Here is a 25558-nt window from a genome sequence, read left to right on the forward strand (position 1 = left end):
GAACTCTTGGGAGCTAGCATCTTCAGCTTGTGGGTCCTCGTGGGTCGGCGATGTTGAAATTGGTTCGTTGTCTATCTCATTCAAATGATCTTGTTTAGCTCCCCCTTTTTTGGTGCCTTTTCCCTTTGTCATATTGCCAGACAATGTTTGAAGTTATAGGTTATGAGAGGTTAAGATAAATAGGATTTTTTTTCAAAATTTAGCGGAGCTCTAGCAAAGCACGTCTACTCCATAGTGCGCTCTCTAGCACCTCCGAAGTCATGGGTCTTAAAGAGACAGTGCACACTTTTATAAAAAGAAGAGATTGCCTTTTCTATGCAAATAGTGTTGATCAGTACAATAAAATACGTCCCAAATGGAATGGAAACAGATTGTCATCTGTAGCCCAATGAAATCAGCCAAAACAAGCTCAATAACTCAATGCATGCACACACTCCTGTTCAATATGCATTTACCTGTATTGTGAATAGGCCTAGGCTATACATCTTGATTTACCCAGTTTATCACTAGACTAGAGATTTACTATTGAAATGAATGATTACCATTATGCTATGTAGTTAAAACGTGTTTTAAAAAAAGTAAAAGTAAAATCGATTTGATTTTCTCGAATGTATGCATATTTTTTATTTTATTTTGTATGATATTGAACTCAAAAGATATGTCTAGATCAACTGCTATTCTGTGACTTTGGCCAATACACCTTTTTTGCTGTGGTATCGTTTTGGTATCGAGTATCGTGATGGTATCGCAATACTTAACCTTGTATTGGTATTGAAGTCAAAATTCTGGTATCGTGACAACACTATTCCCTACTGGACAGTATATGCAGTGCACTACTTTTGATCAGGGCACATGAGCCTTTCTTGCTGCAGCTTTCTAGTCCCCTAATTGTCGAATCAGTAGCTCAGTTTCCATTCATTTGGCGACAGATTTTCATGGGAATGTTTTCAAAATGTTCCTTCCAGAGATGTGTTTCCATCAAATTGAGTTGTTGCAGCTAAAAGGCTGTGCGTGATGAAGTAGTGCACATAAAAATACTATTTTGTTAAATTCCCATGTACCTCAAAATTCTAAATGCACTCGCACATCCGAGCAATCTTTTTTGCAGGTTCATGGTAACAGTTGAACAAGACGAAGGAAAAAGGAAACCGCACACTGCTCTTGATAGTATCACTGATCTTTAATAAGCTCACGTATTGGCCTCACGGCCTTCGTCAGAGCTTTTGTACCGATTTTTTTTTTTAAATGGGTGTCCATCGCATTTTGAACTCTACTGATGATTTTCTCACAAAAATGTTATGTTATGTAGCGAGTGGGCTCACTGGTATTGGCACGTGTGCTCTAGCCAACAGCACACAGCAGATTATTTTTATTTGTCAAATGATAGCCAAGCATCGATGATTCAGTCACCAGAATAAGACCCTCAATATTTATTGGAAAGGAGCATCAAGTTCATCACCTTGCACTTTCACCACCCTGTGAAGTTCATCGTAACTTATTTAATCTGTAGCCTAATAAACGACATGCTTCCCGATGAGTCATAGTGGGAGGACCACATGTCAGCACGTGACTCCAAGTTTACTTTGATATGAGGTAAATATATCCATATTTGCGCATACATTTTCCTCTGACATTTCTCGCATAATTAATTTTACCGACACAAAAGATCCCACCTTGTCTAGCGTATTTGGTTATGTCGACATTTGGAAAGTTTAGTGAAAGATGTTCTGTTTCCATCAGGCCGTCCTGAAATTTTTATCTAACATGTACTTTACTCGCATACAGTGAGGGAAAAAAAGTATTTGATCCCCTGCTGATTTTGTACGTTTGCCCACTGACAAAGAAATGATCAGTCTATAATTTTAATGGCAGGTTTATTTGAACAGTGAGAGACAGAATAACAACAACAAAATCCAGAAAAACGCATGTCAAAAATGTTATAAATTGATTTGCATTTTAATGAGGGAAATAAGTATTTGACCCCCTCTCAATCAGAAAGATTTCTGGCTCCCAGGTGTCTTTTATACAGGTAACGAGCTGAGATTAGGAGCACACTCTTAAAGGGAGTGCTCCTAATCTCAGTTTGTTACCTGTATAAAAGACACCTGTCCACAGAAGCAATCAATCAATCAGATTCCAAACTCTCCACCATGGCCAAGACCAAAGAGCTCTCTAAGGATGTCAGGGACAAGATTGTAGACCTACACAAGGCTGGAATGGGCTACAAGACCATCGCCAAGCAGCTTGGTGAGAAGGTGACAACAGTTGGTGCAATTATTCGCAAATGGAAGAAACACAAAAGAACTATCAATCTCCCTCGGTCTGGGGCTACATACAAGACCTCACCTCGTGGAGTTGCAATGTATCATGAGAACGGTGAGGAATCAGCCCAGAACTACACGGGAGGATCTTGTCAATGATCTCAAGGCAGCTGGGACCATAGTCACCAAGAAAACAATTGGTAACACACTACGCCGTGAAGGACTGAAATCCTGCAGCGTCCGCAAGGGCCCCCTGCTCAAGAAAGCACATATACATGCCCGTCTGAAGTTTGCCAATGAACATCTGAATGATTCAGAGGACAACTGGGTGAAAGTGTTGTGGTCAGATGAGACCAAAATGGAGCTCTTTGGCATCAACTCAACTCGCCGTGTTTGGAGGAGGAGGAATGCTGCCTATGACCCCAAGAACACCATCTCCACCGTCAAACATGGGGGTGGAAACATTATGCTTTAGGGGTGTTTTTCTGCTAAGGGGACAGGACAACTTCACCGCATCAAAGGGACGATGGACGGGGCCATGTACCGTCAAATCTTGGGTGAGGACCTCCTTCCCTCAGCCAGGGCAATGAAAATGGGTCGTGGATGGGTATTCCAGCATGACAATGACCCAAAACACATGGCCAAGGCAACAAAGGAGTGGCTCAAGAAGAAGCACATTAAGGTCCTGGAGTGGCCTAGCCAGTCTCCAGACCTTAATCCCATAGAAAATCTGTGGAGGGAGCTGAAGGTTTGAGTTGCCAAACGTCAGCCTCGAAACCTTAATGACTTGGAGAAGATCTGCAAAAAGGAGTGGGACAAAATCCCTCCTGAGATGTGTGCAAACCTGGTGGCCAACTACAAGAAACGTCTGACCTCTGTGATTGCCAACAAGTACCAAGTCATGTTTTGCAGAGGGGTCAAATACTTATTCCCCTCATTAAAATGCAAATCAATTTATAACATTTTTTACATGGGTTTTTCTGGATTTTTTGTTGTTTTTCTGTCTCTCACTGTTCAAATAAACCTACCATTAAAATTATAGACTGATTATTTCTTTGTCAATGGGCAAACGTACAAAATCAGCAGGGGATCAAATACGTTTTTTCCCCCACTGTAAAAAGATTGGATGGAAACCTTGTTAGTGTCACATTTTTTAAATGACAATTATCTTGGGTGCTAGGGTCTGGAAGTCTGCTCATGTGCTCCCTCTCCACAAAGATGGTGACCCCTCTGACTTGAATATTATTCACCTGATCTATAGATTTGTTTTATCAACACTCAACATTTTCTAGCTTCAAAGCGTATTCTAAGTGTCTATCAGTCTCGTTTCATATCTGCTGCTTCTTTGGGGATAAATTACATTGTAAATTGCATGGACAAAAAGCTATCTTTCAGAAAGCATATTGATGAGTTAGTTAAGAAGTTAGGTATTAAAATGGACTTCCTTTATAAGAATAGGGCATGCCTTTCGTTAAATACCAGAAAACAAATCATTCAGTCGACATTCATACCGGTTATAGATTATGGTAATATTGTTTATATGAATGCAGCTTCCACTGTGTTTGGACACAGTTTATCATAACGCACTACACTTTATTATGGGCGACAGGTTCTGTACACATCATTGTGTTTATTTCTATGGGCACAAGCACTGTTCATGACACACACTGTTCACTCCCCTCTTGTTGGCATCCCCACAGTTTGGGAACCTGTGCCTAACTTCATTGTTAACCTATAGACATACAAACTACCAAGGATTGCTAACTCTGAAGATCCCTTCGATATCCAATGAGTTACTTAAATCTGCTTTTAGTTCTTTTGCACCATACTTGTGAAATAATTTCCTAAACTCTCTAAAATTAGAAGAGCTGGTGCCTGTAGAGCAATTCAGATGGCTGATAGAATACTTTTTTACTGAAGAATGTGTCTGTTTTATATGATTTTGTTTCGCATTTTGTGTATTGATGTACAAAACATTAGTAGCACCTGCTCTTTCCATGACATAGACGTACCAGGTTAACCCTGGTGAAAGCTATGATCCCTTATTTATGTAATGTGTTAAACCCACTTCAATCAGTGTAGATGAAAGGGAGGAGACAGTTTAAATAAGGATTTTTAAGCCTTGAGACAATTGAGACATGGCTTGTGTATGTACAAGGCATTCGAAAAGTATTCAAACCCCTTGACTTTTTCCACATTTTATTAAGTTACAGTCTTATTCTAAAATGGATTAAATGTTTTTTCCCCCTCATCAATCTACACACAATACCCCATAATGACAAAGCAAAAACAGGTTTTTAGACATTTTTGCAACAAACAAAAAAATACAAAAATAAACTGAAACATCACATATAAAGTATTCAGAACCTTTACTCAGTACTTTGTTGAAGCACTGTTGGCAGCGATTAGAGCCTCAAGTCTTCTTGGGTATGAAGCTACAAGCTTGGCACACTTGTATTTTTTTGAGTTTCTCCCATTCTTCTCTGCAGATCCTCTCAAGCACTCTCAGGCTGCACAGCTATTTTCAGGTCTCTCCAGAGATGTTCGATAGGGTTCAAGTCCGGGCTCTGGCTGGGCCACTCAAGGACATTCAGAGACTTGTCCCGAAGCCACTACTGCATTGTCTTGGCTGTGTACTTAGATTCGTTGTCCTGTTAGAAGGTGAACCTTCACCCCAGTCTGAGGTCCTGAGTGCTCTGGAGCAAGTTTTCATCAAGGATCTCTCTGTTCTTTGCTCCGTTCATCTTTCCCTCAATCCTGACTAGTATCCCAGTCCCTGAAAAACATCCCCACAGCATGATATTGCCACCAACATGCTTTACCGTAGGGATGGTGCCAAGTTTCCTCCAGACGTGATGCTTGGCATTCAGGCCAAAGAGTTCAATCTTGGTTTCATCAGACCAGAGAATCTTGTTTCTCATTGTCTGAGTCCTTTAGGTGCTTTTTGGCACTCTCCAAGCGGGCTGTCACATGCCTTTTACTGGGGAGTGGCTTCCGTCTGGCCACTCTACCGTAAAGGCCTGATTGGTGGAGTGCTGCATGGATGGTTGTCCTTCTGGAAGATTCTCCCATCTCCAAAGAGGAACTCTGGAGCTCAGGTTCTTGCTCACCTCTCTGATCAAGGCCCTTCTCCCCCGATTTCTCAGTTTGGCCGGGCAGCCAGTTCTAGGAAGAGTCTTGGTGGTTCCAAACTTTTCATCCATTTAAGAATGATGGAGGCCACTGTGTTCTTAGGGACCTTCAATGCTCCAGAATGTTTTTTGGTACCCTTTCCCAGATCTGTGCCTCAACACAATTCTGTCTCGGAGCTCTACGGACAATTCCTTCAACCTCATGGCTCGGTTTTTGCTCTGACATGCACTGTCAACTGTGGGACCTTATATAGACAGGTGTGTGCCTTTCTAAATCATGTAAAATCAATGGAATTTGTCACAGGTGGACTCCAATCAAGTTGTAGAAACATCTAAAGGATGATTAATGGAAACAAGATGCACCTGAACTCAATTTCGAGTCTCATAGCAATGGGTCTGAATATTTTATGTAAATAAGATATTTCAGTTTTTATTTTTGCTTTGTCATTATAGGGTATTGTGTGTAGATTGATGAGGAAAACAAATATTTCATCCAATACCCTCCGAATGCAGCGTATGCCATTCAGAGTGTGAATGGGCAAGATAAATGATTTAAGTGCCTTTGAACGGGGTATGGTAGTAGGTGCTAGGCACACTGGTTTGAGTGCGTGAAGAACTGCAAAGCAAGAATTGGAGTCAACATGGGCCAGCGTCCTATAGATCAGTTTCAACACCTTGTAGAGTCCATGCCCCAATGAATTAAGCTTGTTCTGTGGGCAAAAGGGGGTGAAACTCAATATTAGGAAGGTGTTCCTAATGTTTTGAACACTCAGTGAACATCATTTGTCAAGACACACATAGAGCCTGCAGCAGCCCTCAGAAGTGAAGGACAGAGAAATTGGTATAAAAAGCTTTTTCCTCAATATTTTGTATTAAACTAAATCAAAAGTGGTGGGGAGTTGCAGCTCAATATTAGGATGGTGTTTCTAATGTTTTGTTCACTCAATTGATGTGTATATTAATGTGTATAGTGTTAGGTTCTAATCAAACAGAGTAAAAACTCAAACAGATGACTTGGAAAAGCCCAAACCAAGTGTATTCACACACTGGGTCAAACACCTGCAAAGACAAAGACATGTTTACACAAGCATATACAGTACCAGTCAAAAGTGGACACATCTACTCATTCAAGGGTTTTCCTTTATTTTTACTATTTTCTTCATTGTAGAATAATAGTGAAGACATCAAAACCATGAAATAACACATGGAATCATGTAGTCACCAAAAAAGTGTTAAACAAATCAAAATATATTTTAGATTCTTCAAAGTGTTCATCCTTTGCCTTGATGACAGCTTTGCACACTCTTGGCATTCTCTCAACCAGCTAGATGAGGAATGCTGTTCTAACAGTCTTGAAGGAGTTCCTACATATGCTGAACACTTGTTGGCTGCTTTTCCTTCGCTCAGCGGTCCAATTCATCCCAAACCATCTCAACTGGCTGTGACTGTGGAGGCCAGGTCATCTGATGCAGCACTCCATCACTCTCCTTACACAGCCTGCAAGTGTGTTTGGTCATTGTCCTGTTGATCAACAACTGATAGTCCCAATAAGCGCAAACCAGATGGGATGGTGTATCGCTGCAGAATGTTGTGGTAGTCATGCTGGTTACGCCCATCTGCGGCCTAATCGTTATCTGTCTTATCGGCTGCTATCTGAATAGGTCTATCGGCCAATTTTCTTGGGCCACTATAACTATAACTATTTTGCCAATTGGATTGGTCCCCTCTACCACACGGAACCCCACTAATCTACCGACGGGAACGCACGAGGTGGCTAAAAACAGACCATCTTCTGCCAACTTGCTACCCATGGCCCGGCTAGCTGTCTGAATCGCCGTGACCGCAACCGACCTCACTACTCACTGGACCCTTTTGATCACTTGGCTAAGCATGCCTCTCCTTAATGTCAATATGCCTTGTCCATTGCTGTTCTGGTTAGTGTTTATTGGCTTATTTCACTGTAGAGCCTCTAGCCCTGCTCATTATACCTTATCCAACCTCTCAGTTCCACCACCCACACATGTGATGACATCACCTGGTTTCAATGATGTTTCTAGAGACAATATCTCTCTCATCACTCAATGCCTAGGTTTACCTCCACTGTATTCACATCCTACCATACCTTTGTCTGTACATTATACCTTGAAGCTATTTTATCGCCCCCAGAAACCTGCTCCTTTTACTCTCTGTTCCGGACGTCCTAGACGACCAATTCTCATAGCTTTTAGCCGTACCCTTATCCTACTCCTCCTCTGTTCCTCTGGCGATGTAAAGGTGAATCCAGGCCCTGCAGTGCCTAGCTCCACTCCTATTCCCCAGGCGCTCTCTTTTGATGACTTCTGTAACCGTAAAAGCCTTGGTTTCATGCATGTTAACATTATAAGCCTTCTCCCTAAGTTTGTTTTATTCACTGCTTTAGCACACTCTGCCAACCTAGATGTCCTAGCCGTGTCTGAATCCTGGCTTAGGAAGACCACCAAATACTCTGAAGTCTCTATCCCTAACTACAACATTTTCAGACAAGATAGAATGGCCAAAGGGGGCGGTGTTGCAATCTACTGCAGAGATAGCCTGCAGAGTTCTGTCCTACTATCCAGGTCTGTACCCAAACAATTTGAACTTCTACTTTTAAAAATCCACCTCTCTAAAAACAAGTCTCTCACCGTTGACGCCTGCTATAGACCACCCTCTGCCCCCAGCTGTGCTCTGGACACCATATGTGAACTGATTGCCCTCCATCTATCTTCAGAGCTCGTGCTGCTAGGTGACCTAAACTGGGAAATGCTTAACACCCCAGCCATCCTACAATCTAAGCTTGATGCCCTCAATCTCACACAAATTATCAATGAACCTACCAGGTACCACCCCAAAGCCGTAAACATGGGCACCCTCATAGATATCAGCCTAACCAACTTGCCCTCTAAATACACCTCTGCTGTTTTCAACCAAGATCTCAGCGATCACTGCCTCATTGCTTGCATCCGTAATGGGTCAGCGGTCAAACGACCTCCACTCATCACTGTCAAACACTCCCTGAAATACTTCAGCGAGCAGGCCTTTCTAATCGACCTGGCCCGGGTATCCTAGAAGGATATTGACCTCATCCCGTCAGTAGAGGATGCCTGTTCTTTTTTTTAAATGCCTTCCTCACCATCTTAAATAAGCATGCCCCATTCAAGAGATTTAGAACCAGGAACAGATATAGCCCTTGGTTCTCTCCAGACCTGACTGCCCTTAACCAACACAAAAACATCCTGTGGCGTTCTGCATTAGCATCGAACAGCCCCCGTGATATGCAACTTTTCAGGGAAGTTATAAACCAATATACACAGGCAGTTAGAAAAGCCAAGGCTAGCTTTTTCAAGCAGAAATTTGCTTCCTGCAACACAGACTCAAAAAAGTTCTGGGACACTGTAAAGTCCTTAGAGAATAAGAGCACCTCCTCCCAGCTGCCCACTGCACTGAGGATAGGAAACTCTGTCACCACCGATAAATCCACTATAATTGAGAATTTCAATAAGCATTTTTCTACGGCTGGCCATGCTTTCCACCAGGCTACCCCTACCCCGGTGAACAACACTGTACCCTCCACAGCAACTCGCCCAAGCTTTCCCCATTTCTCCTTCTCCCAAATCCAGTCAGCAGATGTTCTGAAAGAGCTGCAAAATCTGGACCCCTACAAATCAGCCGGGCTAGACAATCTGGACCCTTTCTTTCTAAAATGATCTGCCGAAATTGTTGCAACCCCTATTACTAGCCTGTTCAACCTCTCTTTCGTGTCGTCTGAGATTCCCAAAGATTGGAAAGAAGCTCTTGACCAAAACTGCTACAGACCTATATCTATCCTACCCTGCCTTTCTAAAGTCTTCGAAAGTCAAGTCAACAAACAGATTACCCACCATTTCGAATCCCACCGCACCTTCTCCGCTATGCAATCTGGTTTCAGAGCTGGTCATGGGTGCACCTCAGTCACGCTCAAGGTCCTAAACGAAATCTTAACTGCCATCGAAAAGAAACAATACTGTGCAGCCGTATACATTGACCTGACCAAGGCTTTCGACTCTGTCAATCACCACATCCTCATCGGCAGACTCAATAGCCTTGGTTTCTCAAATGATTGCTCTCCTCGCCTGGTTCACCATCTACTTCTCTGATAGAGTTCATTGTGTCAAATCGGAGGGCCTGTTGTCCGGGCCTCTGGCAGTCTCTATGGGGGTGCCACAGGGTTCAATTCTTGGGCCGACTCTCTTTTCTGTATACATCAATGATGTCGCTCTTGCTGCTGGTGAGTCTCTGATCAACCTCTACACAGACAACACCATTCTGTATACTTCTGGCCCTTCTTTGGACACTGTGTTAACTACCCTCCAGACGAGCTTCAATGCCGTACAACTCTCCTTCCGTGGCTTCCAACTGCTCTTAAATACAAGTAAAACTAAATGCATGCTCTTCAACCGATCGCTGCCTGCACCTGCCCGCCTGTCCAGCATCACTACTCTGGACGGTTCTGACTTAGAATATGTGGACAACTACAAATACCTAGGTGTCTGGTTAGACTGTAAACTCTCCTTCCAGACTCAGATCAAACATCTCCAATCCAAAGTTAAATCTAGAATCGGCTTCCTATTTCGCAACAAAGCATCCTTCACTCATGCTGCCAAACATACCCTCGTAAAACTGACCATCCTACCGATCCTCGACTTCGGCGATGTCATTTACAAAATAGCCTCCAATACCCTACTCAATAAATTGGATGCAGTCTATCACAGTGCCATCCGTTTTGTCACCAAAGCCCCATATACTACCCACCACTGTGACCTGTACGCTCTCGTTGGCTGGCCCTCGCTTCATACTCGTCGCCAAACCCACTTGCTCCAGGTCATCTACAAGACCCTGCTAGGTAAATTTCCCCCTTATTTCAGCTCACTGGTCACCATAGCAGCACCCACCTGTAGCACGCGCTCCAGCAGGTATATCTCTCTGGTCACCCCCAAAGCCAATTCCTCCTTCGGCTGCCTCTCCTTCCAGTTCTCTGCTGCCAATGACTGGAACGAACTACAAAAATCTCTAAAATTGGAAACACTTATCTCCCTCACTAGCTTTAAGCACCAGCTGTCAGAGCAGCTCACGATTACTGCACCTGTACATTGCCCATCTATAATTTAGCCCAAACAACTACCTCTTCCCCTACTATATTTATTTATTGATTTATTGATTTTTGCTCCTTTGCACCCCATTATTTCTATTTCTACTTTGCACTTTCTTCCACTGCAAATGTACCATTCTAGTGTTTTACTTGCTATATTGTATTTACTTCGCCACCATGGCCTTTTTTTGCCTTTACCTCCCTTATTTCAGCTCATTTGCTCACTTTGTATATAGACTTATTTTTCTACTATATTATTGACTGTATGTTTGTTTTACTCCATGTGTAACTCTGTGTTGTTGTATGTGTCAAACTGCTTGCTTTATCTTGGCCAGGTTGCAATTGTAAATGAGAACTTGTTCTCAACTTGCCTACCTGGTTAAATAAAGGAGAAATAAATAAATAAGTGGGCCTTGAATTCTATATAAATCAAACACAGTGTCACCAGCAAAGCACCCCCACACCATCACACCTTCTCCTCCATACTTCATGGTGGGAACCACACATGCAGAGATCATCCATTCACCTACTCTGCATCTCACAAACAGTGGCAGGTACCCTAGTGGTTAGAGCATTGGACTAGTAACTGAAAGGTTGCAAGATCAAATCCCTGAACTGACAAGGTAAAAAATATGTTGTTCTGCTTCTGAACAAGGCAGTTAACCTGCTGTTGTTGAAAATAAGAATTTGTTCTTTACTGACTTGCCGAGTTAAATAAAGATAAAATAATTGAAGACAAGGCGGATGGAACCAAAAATCTCAAATTTGGACTCATTAGACCAAAGTACAGATTTCCACTGATCTAATGTCCATTGTGTGTGTTTCTTTGCCCAAGCAAGTCTCTTCTTATTATTGATGTCCTTTAGTAGTGCAGCAATTCGACCATGAAGGCCTGATTCACGCAGTCTCCTATGACCAGTTGATGTTGAGATGTGTCTGTTATTTGGGCTGCAATCTGAGGTGCAGTTAACTCGAATGAACTTATCCTCTGCAGCAGAGGTAACCTGGGTCTTCCTTTCCTTTGGCCGTCCACATAAGAGGGCAGCGGCGTAGCCTAGTGATTAGAGCGTTGGACTAGTAACCGAAAGGTTGCAAGTTCGAATCCCTGAGCTGACAATGTACAAATCTGTCGTTCTGCCCCTGAACAATCCCACTGGGCTGTCATTGAAAATAAGAATTTGTTCTTAACTGACTTGCCTTGTTAAATAAATTAATTGAGCCAGTTTCATCATAGTGCTTGATGGATTCTGTGACTGCATTTGAAGTTCTTGAAATGTTCTGTGTTGACTGACCATGATGTACTGTCATTTCTCTTTGCTTATTTGAGCTGTTCTTTCCATAATATGGACTTGGTCTTTTACCAAATAGGGCTATCTTCTGTGTACCTTGTCACAACACAACTGATTGGCTCAAACGCATTGAGAAGGAAAGAAATTCCACAAATTACCTTTTAACAAGTCAGTTGTCTCACTCAGTAACTTTCCATACACCTAGTTCTTATCCACCCTCCATTGACCCCAACATATATACATTCTTTATGCATGTCAAGTAATCAATAAGTTCTAGTATGGTAACATGAATAAGTGTACTTCAAGGTAAAATACAACAATAGTGTATATCGGTGTGTAATGATGTGTATGTATGATACAGGGATAATCTGTAAAAAAGACATTGGTCTCAGCATGACTCCCTGTCAAATTAAAGGTTAAATAAATAGGGCTCTGATCAAAAGTAATGCACTCTGTAGGGAATAGGGTGCCATTTGGGACACAACCATGAGTGGCGCAGCAGTCTAAGGCACTGCATCTCAGTGCAGGAGGTGTCACTATAGTACCTGGTGTGAATCCAGGCTGTATCTCATCCGGCTGTGATTGGGAGTCCCACAGGGTGGCGCACAATTGGCCCAGCATCGTCCGGATTTAGCCGGAGTTGGCCATCATTGTAAATAAGAATTTGTTCTAAATGTCTTAACCTTTTTTTAAATTTTCGCCTAAAATGACATACCCAAATCTAACTGCCTGTAGCTCAGGACCTGGAGCAAGGTCCTGGAGCACATTAGATCTGGTATAAGATGCAAGAGAAAGGCCATAATGCATTATTCCAGCCCAGGCACAATTTAGATTTTGGCCACTAGATGGCAGCAGTGTATGTGCATAGTTTAGACTGATCCAATGAACCATCGCATACCTGTTCAAAACTTTGTATCAATACTGCCCAAATGTGCCTAACTGGTTTATTAATACATTTTCAAGTTCATAATTGTGCACTCTCCTCAAACAATAACATGGTATTCTTTCACTGTAATAGCTCATGTAAATTGTGCAGTGCAGTTAGATAAACAAGAATTTAAGCTTTCTGCCCATATCAGATATGTCTATGTCCTGGGATTTTTGTTTGTTACTTACAACCTCATGCTAATCGCATTAGCCTACGTTAGCTCAACTGTCCAGCGGGGAGGACACCGATCTAGTTAAATAAAGGTTAAATAAAAAATATAAAAATGTTGTTTCTGTTGATGTGGCCACAGGAGGCTATAACTGTGGATGGATGTATAAGTGATACCACATTTCTATTGTTGCACTTTTTGATTTATACAGTGAAAGAGTAACGGTACAATCTTTCCCTTTACCCCTCTCTCATATTCTCATTCATTTTTATCAGCTTTTTTGTCCTATAATGTGCATATTTCCCTCTTCCTCTTTACCATAATCCATCACTCTACTTTCATCTAGACCTGAACTTTCTTCCATTTCTAGGTCCTTTGGATGCTTTTTCTTTCTCTCTCTTTTCTCCATAACTGTCATCCCGTTCTCAACCCCCCACTGACCATGTTCTCTGTCCTTCTCCAGGAGGATGAGTCCAATGCTGTTGGAGCTGACCCCAGAGACCATGCCCACATCAGGAAGTTTCTCAGCCAGCGCCACAAGAAGTTGCCATGGAAACCTGAGGTAAATTCACAGGATAGGATTTAGTGTTTGGTCTCTCTGCAGTATATTTGTATCCGCTCTGAGACCAGGTCCCTTATTAACAAAACATCTCAGTGAAGGAGTGCTGATCTAGAATCAGGTGCCGCCTACCCCAGTGATATATGTTTTTATGATCTAAATGTAAAATAAACTGATCAGAAATGTGTCTCCCTCTCTTAGTATCTGAGAAACGTATCTGAGGCCCTGGCTAGAATAACAAACCTGGCATGAATCCTCTTAAAGACTTGGCTAAGCCACACACCTGGATTGAAATCAGCCGTTTCCAGCTACAATAGTCATTTACAACATTAACAATGTCTCCACTGTATTTCTGATCAATTTTATATTATTTTAATGGATTTTTTTGTTGTTGCTTTTCTCTCAAAAACAAGGAAATTTCTAAGTGACCCCAAACTTTTGAACGGTAGTGTATATACAGTGCACTTGGAAAGTATTCAGACGCCTTCCCTTTTTCCACATTTAGTTATGTTACAGCATTATTCTAAAAAAATGATCATCAGTGTACCCATAATGACGAAGAGAATACAGGTGTTTTGAAATTGTTGCAAATATATATATATATATATATATATATATATATATATATATATATATATATATACACTGCTCAAAAAAATAAAGGGAACACTAAAATAACACATCCTAGATCTGAATGAAAGAAATAATCTTATTAAATACTTTTTTCTTTACATAGTTGAATGTGCTGACAACAAAATCACACAAAAATAATCAATGGAAATTCAATTTATCAACCCATGGAGGTCTGGATTTGGAGTCACACTCAAAATTAAAGTGGAAAACCACACTATAGGCTGATCCAACTTTGATGTAATGTCCTTAAAACAAGTCAAAATGAGGCTCAGTAGTGTGTGTGGCCTCCACGTGCCTGTATGACCTCCCTACAACGCCTGGGCATGCTCCTGAGGAGGTGGCGGATAGTCTCCTGAGGGATCTCCTCCCAGACCTGGACTAAAGCATCCGCCAACTCCTGGACAGTCTGTGGTGCGAGACATGATGTCCCAGATGTGCTCAATTGGATTCAGGTCTGGGGAACGGGCGGGCCAGTCCATAGCATCAATGCCTTCGTCTTGCAGGAACTGCTGACACACTCCAGCCACATGAGGTCTAGCATTGTCTTGCATTAGGAGGAACCCAGGGCCAACCGCACCAGCATTTGGTCTCACAAGGGGTCTGAGGATCTCATCTCGGTACCTAATGGCAGTCAGGCTACCTCTGGCGAGCACATGGAGGGCTGTGCGGCCCCCCAAAGAAATGCCACCCCACACCATGACTGACCCACCGCCAAACCGGTCATGCTGGAGGATGTTGCAGGCAGCAGAACGTTCTCCACGGCGTCTCCAGACTGTCACGTCTGTCACATGTGCTCAGTGTGAACCTTCTTTCATCTGTGAAGAGCACAGGGCACCAGTGGCAAATTTGCCAATCTTGGTGTTCTCTGGCAAATGCCAAACATCCTGCACGGTGTTGGGCTGTAAGCACAACCCCCACCTGTGGACGTCGGGCCCTCATACCACCCTCATGGAGTCTGTTTCTGACCGTTTGAGCAGACACATGCACATTTGTGGCCTGCTGGAGGTCATTTTGCAGGGCTCTGGCAGTGCTTCTCCTGCTCCTCCTTGCACAAAGGCGGAGGTAGCGGTCCTGCTGCTGGGTTGTTGCCCTCCTACGGCCTCCTCCACGTCTCCTGATGTACTGGCCTGTCTCCTGGTAGAGCCTCAATGCTCTGGACACTACGCTGACAGACACAGCAAACCTTCTTGCCACAGCTCGCATTGATGTGCCATCCTGGATGAGCTGCACTACCTGAGCCACTTGTGTGGGTTGTAGACTCCGTCTCATGCTACCACTAGAGTGAAAGCACCGCCAGCATTCAAAAGTGACCAAAACATCAGCCAGGAAGCATAGGAACTGAGAAGTGGTCTGTGGTCCCCACCTGCAGAACCACTCCTTTATTGGGGGTGTCTTGCTAATTGCCTATAATTTACACCTGTTTTCTATTCCATTTGCACAACAGCATGTGAAATGTATTGTCAATCAGTGTTGCTTCCTAAGTGGACAGTTTGATTTCACAGAAGTGTGATTGACTTGGAGTTATATTGTGTTGTTTAAGTGTTCCCTTTATTTTTTTGAGCAGTATATATATATTTGGCAGCGACTCTTCTTGGGTATGACATAGTTTTTCCCATTCTTCTCTGCAGATCCTGTTGTGGAATATTCTAATTCAGTGAGAGAGACTTTGTCGTTTCTTCAAACATTCATCTTTATTTAATATTGATTAATTATTGCAATAATGAAGCTGGTCGATCCCACACTCTGAAGTGTGATGCCGAGAGCTCAACGAGCAGAACCGAGCCACAGTACTTTATAGTTAAGACACATCCTCCTGAATACGTGACAAAATAACAGATGTCTGGAATAGGATTTGTATGTGAGAAAGGAGTATCCCCAGCAAGACAGCATTTATTGTGAAGACTGTTCCAATTGTATAGAAACTAGGGTTTGACCCCTAAGACAAGGTTCCTCCCATCAGCCATCCACACCAGAGACATCTCCCCCCTGGTACCTCACAGTATACAAACACCAACTCATTCTATGGAATGCAGGCTGTAGGTTTTATCACCAAGCCATCAATAATCAATTGCTAGCGCCAGGCCCCAGAGGCCCAACTCAGTCCCACAGACACAGATGAGAGAGTACTCATCAAACCTTATTTGATGCATAAACAGTATGAAAACATCATCTTGTAATTGTTCTACCATAATCCTCTCTAGCTCTTTTAGATTGGATGGGAAGCGTTGCTACACAGCTATTTTCAGGTCTCTCCAGAGACGTTCGATTGGATTCAAGACCGGGCTCTGGCTGGGCCACTCAAGGACATTCAGAGACTTGTCCCGAAGCCACTCCTTTGTTGTCTTGGCTGTGTGCTTAGGGTTGTTGTTCTATTGGAAGGTGAACATCCCCACAGCATGATGCTGCCACCACCGTGCTTCACTGTAGGGATGGTGCCAGGTTTCCTCCAGACGTGACACTCGGCATTCAGGCCAAAGAGTTCAATATTGGTTTCATCAGACCAGAGAATTTTGCTTCTCATGGACTGAGAGTCCTTTGGGTGCCAAGCGGGCTGTCATGTGCCTTTTACTGGGAAGTGGCTTCTGTCTGGTTACTACCATGAAGGCCTGATTAGTAGAGTGCTGCAGAGATGGTTGGCCATCTGGAAGATTCTCCCATCTCCACAGAGGAACTCTAGAGCTCTGTCAGAGTGACCATTGGGTTCTTGGTCACCTCCCTGACCAAGGCCCTTCTCCCCAGTTTGCTTAGTTTGGCCAGGTGGCCAGCTCTAGGAAGAGTCTTGGTGGTTCCAAACTTCTTCCATTTAAGAATGATTGAGGGCACTATGTTCTTGGGGAACTTCAATGCTGCAGACATGTTATGGTATCCTTCCCCAGATCTGTGCCTCGAAACAATCCTGTCTCAGAGCTCTGAGGACAATTCCTTCGACATCATGTCCTGGTTTTTGCTCTGAAATGCACTGTAAACTGTGGGACCTTATATAGACAGTTGTGTGCCTTTCCAAATCATGTCCAATCAATGGAATTTACCACAGGTGGACTCCAATCAAATTGTACAAACATCTCAAGGATGATCAATGGAAACAGGATGCACCTGAGCTCATTTTCGAGTCTCATAGCAAAGGGTCTGAATACTTATTTAAATACGTATTATAACTTTTTTTATGAATTGGCAAAAATGTGTAAAACCCTGTTTTTGCTTTGTCAGTATGTGGTATTGTGTGTAGATTGCTGAGAATATTCTTTTTAAAATCCATTTTACAATAAGGCTGTAATGTAACATCATTTGGAAAAAGTCAAGGGGTCTGAATACTTTCCAAAGGCACTGTACCCTTTGAAAAAATTATTATTAATGATATGTCAGCAAATAATTGCCACTATAGGTGTTTTTTACACTGTAATTCAAGAGAAGATATTTTCTGCCCATGTTGTCCTTTTTTAGTGGGCCCTGGTCAAAATAGGAAATAGGGTGCCATTTGGTTTGCAGACTTAAACTGTCATTTCCTCACATTAGAGCCTGAGTAGTGAAAATATACTCTCCATCTATTTTGCATTAGCTTGTGGATGAGGACGTTTCTCCGAAAACATTTTTTCACCTTCTAAAATGTCACCTTAGACCTGAGCACTAGAAGGTACTCTAATTTCCAAGCTGTAAGCAGTTCAGACACGCACGGACACACACGGACATGCATGTACGCACTTATACCCACACACACACACACACACACACACACACACACACACACACACACACACACACACACACACACACACACACACACACACACACACACACACACACACACACACACACACATACAGACATCTAACTGCTATAACAATAGGGAACAGAAGGCAGGCCAATTAAGCAGAGAAAGTGTGATAAGAAGAGCCGTGCTCGATGTGTAACCTGCTCAGCACAGTGTAATGAACTCTGTCCGCTGGGGCCCTGTGTGTCTCTGATGACCTAATGCAAAGCACATCTGTGAACTGGTCAAGTGAGAAGACAACCGACCAATTTAGCCTTTATTATTTCAATGGCTCTCTGGCTCTTTAGTGACAGTTTTGTGCATGTGTGTGTGTGTGTGTGTGTGTGTCAGACAAGGACATTCAAGGGTGTGTGATGGAATGTACTTAAGCAAGTCTCCAGGTCTCAGAAAGTTTACTCATCACGTGATCCACCTTCACTACCCTTTGATCAAGACACACGTCAACACCCTACTTCCTCCACAAAAGACAACAATTAAAATATGCCAGGATGCAGTGGGTTCGATAGAGTATGGGGAGACACTGTAAAATCTGTATAGTTATTCCACCCATGTTCTCCCAGCCTATTCATTCTTCAGTTATTCCACTATTGTTCCCTCAGGGTATCCAAAATAGTGTTCAGCATGCAGAGTGAGTCCACAGGACAGGGACCCAGAACCATTGGGTGTGTAAAACAGGCATATGGACACATCTATGGACTTAGAAGAGTGTTACTGAACATTCGGAAATATGTGTATGGTCCCACCTCATAAGTCAACATAGGATGAATCAGGGCCACCAGAAGAAAAAAAACATGTGGCGAGCTGGCATTTCCCCCCATCACTTTTGATTCAGGTGGGGCAACGTCCCACCCCTTTTGATTTAGTTTAATACAAAATATTGAGGCAAAATCTTTAAAAATAGGGGCAAAGTGACGTTTTTTTTACCAATTTGCCTCATGATTTGTCAACTCACACACAATTTCTCTGTCCTTCACTTCTGAGTGCTGCTGTGTGTGTCTTGAGGACTGATGTGCACTGAGTGTTCAAAACATTAGGAACACCTTTCTAATATTGAGTTGCACCCCCTTTTGCCCTTAGAACAGCTTCAATTTGTCGGGGCATGGTCTCTACAAGGTTTCGAAAGCATTCCACAGTTAGGCTGGCCCATGATGACTCCAATGTGTCCCACAATTATGTCAAGTTGGCTGGATGTCCTTTGGGTAGTGGACCATTTTTAATAACACAGTAAACTGTTGAGCATAAAAAAAACAGCAGCATTGCAATTCTTGACAGACTCAAACCTGACACCTAATACCATATCTCATTCAAAGGCACTTAAATCTTTTGCCTTGCCCATTCACCCTCTGAATTGCACACATACACAATTACATTTGAGTAATTTAGCAGATGCTCTTATCTAGAGCGACATACAGTAGTGAGTGCATACATCTGTCATACTGTTTCGTATTGGTTCCCCTTCGGGAATCAAACCCACAACCCTGGTGTTAAAGACCGGGCTCTGGCTGGGCCACTCAAGTGATTAAAGTGGATTTAACAGGTGACATCAATGAGGAATCATAGCGTTCACCTAGATTCACCTGGTCAGTCTATGTCATGGAAAGAGCAGGTGTTCCTAATGTGTTCCTAATCAGATTCACGGAACTCCACCCCCACCTCTGTGTCATGATTTTTTTTAACTATCCCATGTGGCTGCACTTCTCATCCTGGGACTGTCCCGTTTCTCAGACCCTTTTCAGATGTCCCAACTTTTCTTTCTACAAAAAGGTCATTTTGTCAGCATGACGCATCAATTCATTTAGGCTACAAGAATGTAGACCGAGTGACAATAGCCAAATGTCATAACACTTTTGGTGTTTTGTAACCGATGGTTCTCTTTCCATTCATCAATTGGCGTGAGTGCACAGTGCACTGTTTGGATGCTGGAGTTATTTTGGAGTGGACAAACATGCGCAGGTAGTCTACTTTTTGAAGTTATGTATTTGACAATAAGATGAAAACATCATGCCAAATTAAAAGGTAACACTTTTTTTTTTTTTTACATTAAATTACGTCTTTACTATTAGGTCCATAATAAATAGAAAATGCTAGCGCGTAGGCCCCACGAAAAAAAAATTGGCCCCCGAATGTCACGGTATAATGTGCACTCTGGCCCAGAAACCCAACTTGTATTTTTACTTAAGTACTTTTGCTGCTCAGTAATGATCAATTAGCTAATATAGCAACTATTGAATTTGAAGGGGAATTTCTATCAGAACCAAAATGAATCAATCAAAGATTCAGTAGTGGAAAAAGTACCCATTTGTTATACTTTAGGAGAAGTAAATATACCTTTATAGAAAATGACACAAGTAAAAGTGAAAGTCACCCAGTAAAACACTATTTGAGTAAAAGTCTATAGGTATTTGGTTTTAAATATACTTAAGTGTCAAATGTAAATGTAATTGAAAAATATACTATAATTTCAAAATGCTTATTTTAAGCAAACCAGGCAGCACAATTAATTTTTTTCTTTACAAATAGCCAGGGACACACTACAGCACGCAGACATAATTTACAAATGAAGCTTTTGTGTTTAGTGAGTCCTTCAGATCAGAGGCAGTAGGGATGACCAGTGATGTTATTTTAATAAGTTTGGAATTGCAACATTTTCTTGTCCTGCTAAGCATTCAATACGTAATGAGTACTTTTGGGTGTCACCAACTTTTACTTTGACTTCACCACATTCCTATAGAAAATAATGTACTTTTTACTTCATACATTTTCCCTGACACACAAAAGTACTCATTACATTTTGATACATTTTGAAACAAATGCTAGTCCCACTAAGCCCAAACCAGATGGGATGGCATATTGCTGCAGAATGCTGTGGTAGCCATGCAGGTTAAGTGTGCCTTGAATTCTAAATAAATCACAGACAGTGTCACCAGCAAAGCACCCCCACACAATAACACCACCTCCTCCTGTCACGGTTGTCGTAAGAACGGAACCAAGGCGCAGCGGATCTTGAGTTCCACATATTTATTACAAAGTGAAACTTTAAGCAAAAGCAAATAAATCAATAAACGAACAACGAAACGTGACTATGTGGTGCACATGCACAAACACAAAACAATATCCCACAAACACAGGTGGGAAAAATAGCTGCTTAAATATGATCCCCAATTAGAGGCAACGACCAGCTGCCTCTAATTGGGAACCAAACCAAAACACCAACATAGACATTTTAAACTAGAACACCCGCTCGTCACGCCCTGACCTACTACACCATAGAGAAACAAGGGCTCTCAATTGTCAGGGTGTGACACCTCTATGCTTTACGGAGGGAAATAAACATGCGGAGTTCATCACTCATCACTCACACTGCGTCTCACAAAGACACAGTGGTTGGAACCAAAAATCTCCAATTTGGACACCAGACCAAAGGATACATTTCCACCGGTCTAATGTCCATTGCTTGTGTTTCTTGGCCCAAGCAAGTCAAATTAAATCAAATAAACATTTTGAGGTCACATGCACGGAATACAACAGGTGTAGACCTTACAGTGAAATGCTTACTTATAAGCCCTTAACCAACAATGCAGTTTTAATAAAATACCTACAAAAAAAGTTACGAGATAAGAAAAATAAATAATTAAGGAGCAGCAGTAAATAACAATAGTGGGGCTATATACACAGGGTACCGGTTCAGAGTCAATGTGTGGGGGCACCGGTGTCAAGGTAATTGAGGTAATTGTGTACATGCAGGTAGGGTTATTAAAATGGCTATGCATAGATAATAACAAAGAGTAGCAGCAGCATGGGGGGGGGGGGGTGCAAATAGTCTGGGTAGCCATTTGATGAAGCTGTTCAAGAGTCTTATGGCTTGGGGGTAGAAGCTGTTTAAAAGCCTCTTGGACCTAGACTTGGCGCTCCGGTACTGCTTGCCATGCGGTAACAGTCTTCTTTTTATTGGTGTCCTTTAAAAATGGTTTCTTTTGCAGCAATTCGACTATGAAGGTCTGATTCACACTGTCTCCTCTGAACAGTTGATGTTGAGATGTGTCTGTTACTTGAACTCTGTGACGCATTTATTTGGGCTGCAATTTCTGAGGCTGGAACTCTGATGAATTTATCCTCTGCAGCAGAGGTGACTCTGGGTCTTCCATTCCTGTAGTGGTCCTCATGAGAGCCAGTTTCATCACAGCGCTTGATGGTTTTTGCAACTGCACTTGAAGAAACTTTCACATTTCTTGAAATTTTCCAGTATTGACTGACCTTCATATCTTAAAGTAATGATGGACTGTCATTTCTCTTTGCTTATTTGAGCTGTTCTTGGCATGATATGGACTTGGTAAATAGGGCTATCTTCTGTATATCCCCCCCCCCCCCCCCCCCACCTTGTCACATCACAACCGATTAGCTCAAACACGTTAAAAAGGACAAAAATTCCACAAATGTACTTTTAACAAGGCATACCTGTTAGTTGAAATGCATTCCAGATGACTACCTCATGAAGCTAGTTGAGAGAATTCCAAGAATGTGCAAAGCTGTCATCAAGGCAAAGGGTGGCTACTTTGAAGAATCTCAAAAATAAAATATATTTTGATTTGTTTAACACTTTTTTGGTGACTACATGATTCCATATGTGTTATTTATAATTTTGATGTCTTCACTATTATTCTACAATGTAGAAAATAGTAAAAATAAAGAAAAAACCTTGAAGAGTAGGTGTTCTAAAACCTTTGACCGGTAGTGTATCTCAATCACTCCCAAATACTTTGAAACTTGTAGGTACATTCAGCTTCATCTCAAGTTATAAAATTAATCTAACCAAATCAGCCCTACTGCCTCTCAGGACCCCGACGGAGGACTCCATCTCTACCTATGGAATCCTAGTAGTTTCCCACTTTAAATAATTGGAATTAGATATATTTTCTTCCTTAGATAAAAATCATTGCCAGAAACTTTAAACCGAAAACTCAAATCAAGTAAATCCGACCTCAGTAGATGAATTAACATCCCAGTCGCTTTAACAGGCAGAATATCTATTCTCAATTTCTGTAGTTCAAAGCTTCCCATGTCTCCACCTTATGGTTATTGGGATAGAATCCATAGTGCGGTTTCAAAATGTATATGGCAAGGTAAGCGATCCCGGATAAAATTAACACATTTATGTAGAGGGAAAGACGTAAGAGGACTATCTGTACCAAACTTTAAATTGTATTTCCAGGCTTTAGCGTTAGGCCCATCCGATATTTTTCCACCCACTGGCTGGGTATAGTGAGAAATATGGTGTCGTCTATTGCTCTGTTATAGGTGGTTTTCACCGATATATCCGTTAAACAATGTAAACTGCGCTTTGTCCTGTTTTTGCTCACACAATTTCTATTTGGCGCAAAATTTTCAATAAATGTAACTGGGAATCAAAATGGGCTCACGAATGGACTCATTCCTATAATATATAAACAACTTTTGTAAAGCTAGCCATTAAAAAAGTATAGTCTACAGATCTAAGTGAAATGGAATATAGAAAAGTATGACCTTGGCATCCCGTAATCCGAATCCTCAATTGATACTTTTTTACATTTGTAAACAGACTGCATTTAACATCAAGGAAACGTTTTACTATGAAATTGCTATCTGTAATGTATCTGCCATTTTTAAAAGTTATTTTTGTTCTCAAAAGTAGACATTTGTTGAACTAAGCCTTTCGTGAACTAACACTCGCACTTTTTTCCCTCTTACTAGCTCTGTCTTTACTGATAGCTACTTTATTGAGAAAACATGTACTTACTATAATTGTGATATGTGGTTGTCCCACCTAGCTATCTTAAGACGAATTTACTAACTGTAATTCACTCTGGATAAGAGTGTCTACTAAATGACTAAAATGTCAAATGTATAAAAAAGAGTCATAGTACATTCTTTGTGCATGTCATCCGTTTCTGTGTGGCCGGGGCCTTAGCTGTGGTCTTATTAGCCCCTCTCTCCAGGCACCACTGTGCCATGTTGGGTTCCCAGGTTCCAGGGCATAGTGGCAGAGGTCTGAGGAGCACCAGGCTGGCACTGTCAGTGGCACACCATCAGACACACAGAACCAGACTGCTTCCGTATGCCAACTGTCACACAGCAGGGATTGCTGAACACACACACATTCCGACACACTTACAGACATGCACAAACAAGCATACACACACAGATGCATATTTACACACACACACACACACACACACACACACACACACACACACACACACACACACACACACACACACACACACACACACACACACACACACACACACACACACACACACACACACACAGCTGTCGGTTCCCAATAATGAGTTGCCCTCTGTCTTGACATTGGCCGAGTAGTTAGGTTCCTTTCTACCACTAATTATGACATGAGAGGGTCTCCAGACCAGTCAATGTAGCCCAGAGCTGACTGTGCATTAGCATATCAAATAGAGGCTACTCTATAATGTGTGATAAGCAGACCTATACCATTATGTAAATGATAGTGTGCTGGCACTCTAACCAACATTTCTAATATATTCAGGACCACTGAAGTCCTAGGCATGTAAAACTGAAATGCGGGAAGAGGTGGGTAGAGTACTGAAAATCTGTACTTAAGTAAAAGTACTTACTTAGATTGTAATTTACTCAAGTAAAAGTATCCCTCTTAAGAAACTACTTAAATAAGATTAATAAAGTATCCGGTCAGAAATTGCTTAAGTACTATTTACAAATATAGTTTTATAAGTTTTTACAAACAAAAATAGCAACTACTTACAGTAGTGCAATTGATTTGACATTAATGTATTATTTAAGCCTGCCAGCACCATGACCAGCACCACTTGTTGACCGTGCACATCAGAGAGAAACTCAGAGTATTTTGACAGATTTTTTTATTAAACTATTCACAACATAGCATTTGTGTGTAGTTGCCCTTTAATTAAATTCCGCACCTCGCAAGAGACCGTTGTGGTTTGCTAGCAGTGTTTCTGTAGCCTACTGCAGGCTACAATGTACAGCGATGCACATATGATGGCAGAGTTTGCGATTAACTTTAAAATTCATAACTGAATATCACATCGCAAAAATTGAACCAAGACATTAGACTATACTTTTTAAATACCTGGTTTGCATACCTATTGCTGCTAGATATCATGAGTTGAAATGTATTTCCTACCTACAGTGCCTTCAGAAAATATTCACACCGTTTGACTTTTTCCAAAATGTTTTGTTTTACAGCCTGAATTTAAAATGGATTAAATTGAGATTTTGTGTCACTGGCCTACACACAATACCCCATAATGTCAAAGTGGAATTATGTTTTTCAAAATGTTTACAAATTCATAAAAAAAGGAAAAGCTAAAATGTCACTAAGTATTCAAACCCTTTGATATGGCAAGCCTTTTTAAATGTATTTAATTTTTATTTAATGAGGCAAGTCAGTTAAGAACGCATTCTTATTTACAATGATGGCCTAGGAACAGTGGGTTAACTGCCTTGTTCAGGGGCAGAACGACAGATTTATACCTTGTCAGCTCGGGGATTCAATCTAGAAACCTTTAGGTTACAGGCCCAACGCTCTAACCACTAGGCTACCTGCCTAAATAAGTTCAGGAGTAAAAATGTGCTTAACAAGTCACGTAATAAGTTGCATGGACTCTGTGTGCAATAATAGT

General features: G+C 41.7%; 1 protein-coding gene across 1 annotated transcript in view; it reads left to right on the forward strand.

Moving 5' to 3' along the window:
- The window catches only part of b4galnt4a (beta-1,4-N-acetyl-galactosaminyltransferase 4a), a 497048-nt gene that overhangs the window by 252510 nt on the left and 218980 nt on the right, over window positions 1-25558 (forward strand). The window contains exon 3 of the mRNA XM_014123877.3: window positions 13388-13486. Within this exon, the coding sequence (XP_013979352.3) occupies window positions 13388-13486 (99 nt within the window). The remainder of the gene's footprint in view (window positions 1-13387; window positions 13487-25558) is intronic.

The sequence above is a fragment of the Salmo salar genome, chromosome 10 (assembly GCF_965601325.2).
Source record: "Salmo salar chromosome 10, fSalSal1, whole genome shotgun sequence".
NCBI lineage: Eukaryota > Metazoa > Chordata > Actinopteri > Salmoniformes > Salmonidae > Salmo > Salmo salar.